Raw genomic sequence first — 4,902 nt, 5'->3', positions numbered from 1 at the left:
CGCCGGCAGCCGGGCGATGGCGCGGAGCCGGCTGGCTTACGAGTACACGGAGGCGGAGGACAAGAGCATGCGGCTGGGTTTCCTCCTCATCGCCGCCGGCTTGCTTTCCCTGCTGGGTTTGGGTTGCTGCTGGCTGCGCCCGGCGCTGCAGGAGCGGGGCGGCGGCGGCTCCGCCAACTGCACGGTGCTGGCGGTGCGGCAGCTGGGGGAGCGCTTCGCCTGCACCTTCTCCTGCGGGGCCGCCTGCCGCGGTACCGCCCGCTACCCCTGCCTCCAGGTCCTGGTCCGCACCTCCCGCTCCTCCGCACCCGCGCTGCTCCACGAAGACGAGCGGCAGCTCCGCACCAACCCCAAGGTGAGACCCGCGCAGCGCCGCGCTCCCAAAATGCGGGGGGTGGGGGTGGGTGGTGGTGTCCCGCAGGGCAAATCCTCCCCCCTCGCCGCGGTGCTGGGTGCCCTTTCACCGCCCCTTGCGCCTCCCTTTGGGGTCGGGGTCCCCTGCAACCGCCCTCCGTTCGGGCGCGGGTTTTTCTCTGATGGGGGGGACGGATGGGTGAAGCGGCGGAGCGCCCCTCCAAAATGCCCCTGTGCTGTTACTCAGCCAAAAGTATATATAGAGAGTATATATAAAAAAAACCCTATACGTGGTACGTGTATATATATATGGTGTATATATATATATAGCGTGTACATACACACACACTATATATAGTACAGTATAACACTGTGCTATATATGTGTAGCATAACACTATATATACACGCGCGCACACGCTATATACGTGTATTTTTCCCCGAAGGGCCCCAGATCATCCCTCCCGCGGGAGCGGTGCGGCCCCGGCCGCGGGCGGCCCGAGGGGGGAGCAGCGGGGCGGCTCCGCTGCCGGTCCCCGCTGGGAGCCGGTGGGAAGCCGGGGAGAAACTCCTGCTGCCGGCGAGGAGGTCCGCCCGGGCGGTGACCGATGCTGTTGCACGTCCCGGAGGGTGAGGGGTTTCCCAAACCAGCTCCCCGAAGCGCAAGGCGACGTTTTAACGGAGCCGCTGCCGATGGGGCGCTGGGGAGGGGGCTGCGCTGAAACAGAGGTTTCCTCGGCGCTGTTCTGATTCTTAAAGTTCTCCGTCACCCACACGAAAACGGACTGAACGGAAGCGTCTTTAAAGTTGCATCTTGTAGCAAACTAGGAAAGTCCGAAGGCGACGTGCGACTTGTGCTTTTTCTTTCTTTAACGGCAGTTATTCCGCTTTCTCCTTTTTCTTTTCGTGCTGAGTAAAGATCACCTTGCCAGCATGCTGCCCGAGTGGAGGAGATTTTGTTAAGTAGTTTCCAGAAAATAAAAAACACGGTAGAATCCCCTCCCTTCCCTCTGAAAGAACCTGAAATCGGGAGTGTATTGGAAAATCAAATTTCGGCTCTTTAACCGGGATGTGGATGTAGCGCAGTGCCCAGGGTCGTGCCAAGCGTGGTGCAGGAGTCTGCGTGCAGGGGTTGGGCAGCAGATTTGCGTGTCCAGTTTGGGATGTGCAGCCTCACATCTCTGCAGTCATAGTTACACCGGCACGGCTCTGTCCCTTGGAAGGTGGGTTAAGTTGCAAGCTCAGGGTCTGGGGGTTGCTTTTTTCCTCTTGGCAGCTTGTGGGCTCAGACGGGTGATCGGGGCAAAAATCAGCAGAGCGAGAAGCAGGACGCTGAGTCTGACAGGATTTGGATTAAAATGAAGCTGCACTGCTGGATGGTGCCTGATAGCGAAGCGGATGAAATGTTGACCTGTGAGGGAGCTTTGCAAACTTCATCTTTCCCTGGGGATGCTGCTGCCAGGCTCCCCGCAGAGAGGGCTGTCGTTACGGAGACGTGCGCTCTGAGCGCCCCAGCTGTCTGAGCACCAGGATGTCCCTAAATTTCTTTCTCATCTTCAGGTGGGCAGGAGGTAGTTGGTGATTTCACCAAATGCAGGAGAAAAGCCACCCTTTTGACAATCTTCAGGTGGGCAGGAGGTAGTTGGTGAAATGCAGGAGAAAAGCCACCCTTTTGACCTGGGGCGAAGATGCCGTGTTGCTGCAGAGGGTGCAGTGTGGCTGTCCCTGAGCACGGCCCGACGGCCCCGTCGTGAGCCGTGCCACCAGCACGCCTGGGCTCAGCAGCTCTTGCAGCATCCTCAGTTTCAGCAGAGGCTTTCAAACTGGGCTGCAACCGCAACGTCTCTCTAAGGAGTCTGAGTGTTTTGCTTTGTTTTTACTTCTTGATCTCGTCTTCTCCTGCCTTTCTGGAAGTCCGGTGGGAAGAGCAGGATTGCACCTGCCCGGGGGCTGGATTGCAATTTCTGTGGGGAGGCACCCAGAGCTTCAGGAGCAATGCCTGTAAAAGTCACTCAGAAGCCTATTTTTATTTAACAATTAATAAGGAAACACAGGGCTGTGTGTTGGCAGCACGTTGTACTTGCATTCTCTTAGAAATATAAAGTTTTCTCTAGCTTGCACCTTGCATCTCTAGGTGTGGGCTGTTTACCCTGGGATATTGATTGCTGAGGATTAAATCTGATTTACCAGATGAGACCAAGGAGAAAGGTAAAACCAATACAAAATAAGAAGAAAAGTTGTTTAGGTCTCATTAGGAAAACATACCCTTTTAAGGGAATGAAGTATGTATCGCTGTCACTTTGGTTTCCCCTTTTTTCCCTAGTTTAATGTCTGTGTAGCTGAGTAGTTATACTCTCCTTTTAATTTTTGCCCTAAGTCTCACCGTCTTTAAAACAGAGTAAATTTTTGCCCTAAAGTCTCACCGTCTTTAAAAGCTTTCAGGATTTTATGCTGAAATAGATTAGTCGTACCAACAGAGTAGGAATCTGCTGGATTTAATGCTTGGGATCCAGTATGTACTTATGAATGAACACTTAAGGAGACATTTAACCCTTCCCATTTCCGTCACCTTCTTGCAGCACGCTCACTTGTGTTCGTGCAATTAGACATAAAACACGCTAATCAGTTCCAACTAACTAGAAGGAAAAAAAAATTGACCAATTTTGTTTTGAACAGTCTTTAAATTTTACATTTGTTTAGCCGCTTCTCTGTGTGGGGTCGCAATTCTTCCTGGTAAATCAATAGTGTGGAAAAGGCATAGTTCAGGCTCCTTACAACATGCAACAATACTGAATCAGTTGGCGGCTTCACTCTACCCCAAAATCCCCAGTGTATCGGACTAAAAATATTCTACTTTCTGTAGTAGAGTGGGCTGGCGTATAAACACATCGGCAGCTACGAATCTGTCTGTTCTAGCGAGGTCTAGCTGCAGGGAAAAGAAAATTTTTTTTTCTCTCTCTCTTGCTTCCTAAGATAATCACATCATTGTACAGCCCAGGATTCATTTTAGCTCTTAAAAGATTATATAGCTGGGTCAGAGTTAATCCAGAAATGTATATATAAAGCACCGAGCATGATTACATTCGTGTTCAGTCCGAGTGATTTGTGGATTTCTTTTTTTTTTTCTTTTTTTTCTGTTTAATTGTTGTCTTAGAGGAAGAAATTTCAGTGGAGAGATGGTAGCCTTTTTTCAGCTGCCTTGATAGCAATAATAATCTCTGAGATAAGGCTTAAGGGGGATTAATTCCAAAGTCAATTTGTCGCTCTCGTTCTGGCCATCGAGTGCGTCAGCGGTGCATGCAGCCAGCACAGCGGCCAGGCTATAGGTTTGGTTGGGTGAAATGACAGTGGAGTACGTCAGCTGCTAAAAAGATCTGCTTTCTGGCTTTTTAGACTGTTTTAGACTTTTTTAGACTTTTTTCAGACTTTTCCCTTTCTATGCTTGAAGTTAAGCGTAGTGCTGGAAAAACTTGCCGACTGTTTCGCTGAAGAAACTTTTAGGGGAGTGAATGGTGAGCCTGATGTTAGCAGCTGTGCAGCAGGACCCAGTTCTCCCTGTCCCTGTCCCCGTCCCTGGGCAGGGGAGCAGAGCAGCCAGCCGCTGCTCCTTCTCTGCGCTCTGCATCTGTGTGTGCTCCTGTCATGCTTCTTTCTGTGACCACTCAGCCTGATGAGATGATGTACAGTTATCTCTTCTGTGCACTTGTAAATAGAATTGGTTTTAGTTTTTTGACTCTTAAATATGACCCACGACAGAGGAGGTTTAATACCAAAATATGCCCAACTCTACAATAATTTTGGGAGGGTCTGGTGCATCTGGTGAAGCATCAGATCTGTGTTTGGGCTGGCGCCTCTGACGGGCAAACTCTGCAGGTGCTGTTTAGCGATTCCTCTGGAAGCAGCCCCAGGTGCTGCGGATAAACCCCACTGCCCTCCCGTCTCACCTGGGGTGCCCCTCACTGCCTCGAGCCTCTGTGAGGGGTTGTGGGTTTGGTCACTCCTGGTGGGTTTGTCTGTGCTGATGGATGCAGGTGAAAACCAGACGTGACGCTGAGCTCCAGCTCCCTTGGTACAGTCAGCTGGGAGGGGGGCATTTTTTTGTACTAATGAGGTGAGTCCCCCCGCTCATCTCCTGCCACAGTGGGATGGTTGTGGCAGCGCTTCCTCCCTTCCAGGCCAGTAATGTGCAGAGATGCTCACACACAAAGTTAGGAGAAGCTCATACACTGCTTGGTGTGGTGGGTTGACCCTGGCTGCCTGCCAGGTGCCCACCAAGCTGCTCTATCACTCCCCCTCCTCAGCTGGACAGGGGAGAGAAAATACAATGAAAGGCTCGTGGGTCGAGAGAAGGACAGGGAGAGATCATCATGAGCAAAACAGACTCGACTTGGGAAAATTAATTTAATTTATTACCAACCAAATCAGAGCAGGGTAATCAGAAATAAAACCAAATCTTAAAACACCTTCCCCTCTCCCCTCCCTTCTTCCCAGGCTCAGTTTCACTCCCAATTTCTCTACCTCCTCCCCCCCCCCCCGCGGCCCGGGGGAG

At 51.5% G+C, this 4,902-nt stretch overlaps 1 protein-coding gene across 1 annotated transcript in view; it reads left to right on the top strand.

The window, feature by feature from the left end:
• Nucleotides 1-9: 9 nt before the first annotated feature.
• The window catches only part of KCNMB4 (potassium calcium-activated channel subfamily M regulatory beta subunit 4), a 28,502-nt gene continuing 23,609 nt past the window's right edge, over nucleotides 10-4,902 (top strand). Inside the window, exon 1 of the mRNA XM_009273241.2 lies at nucleotides 10-355. Coding sequence (XP_009271516.1) covers nucleotides 17-355 — 339 coding nt within the window. The 5' untranslated portion in view covers nucleotides 10-16. The remainder of the gene's footprint in view (nucleotides 356-4,902) is intronic.

This window comes from Aptenodytes forsteri, unplaced genomic scaffold (assembly GCF_000699145.1).
Source record: "Aptenodytes forsteri isolate BGI_AS27 unplaced genomic scaffold, ASM69914v1 Scaffold366, whole genome shotgun sequence".
Classification (NCBI taxonomy): Eukaryota; Metazoa; Chordata; class Aves; order Sphenisciformes; family Spheniscidae; genus Aptenodytes; species Aptenodytes forsteri.
The sequence above is the reverse complement of the archived record's forward strand: the minus strand, read 5'-3'. Positions and strand labels throughout refer to the sequence as shown.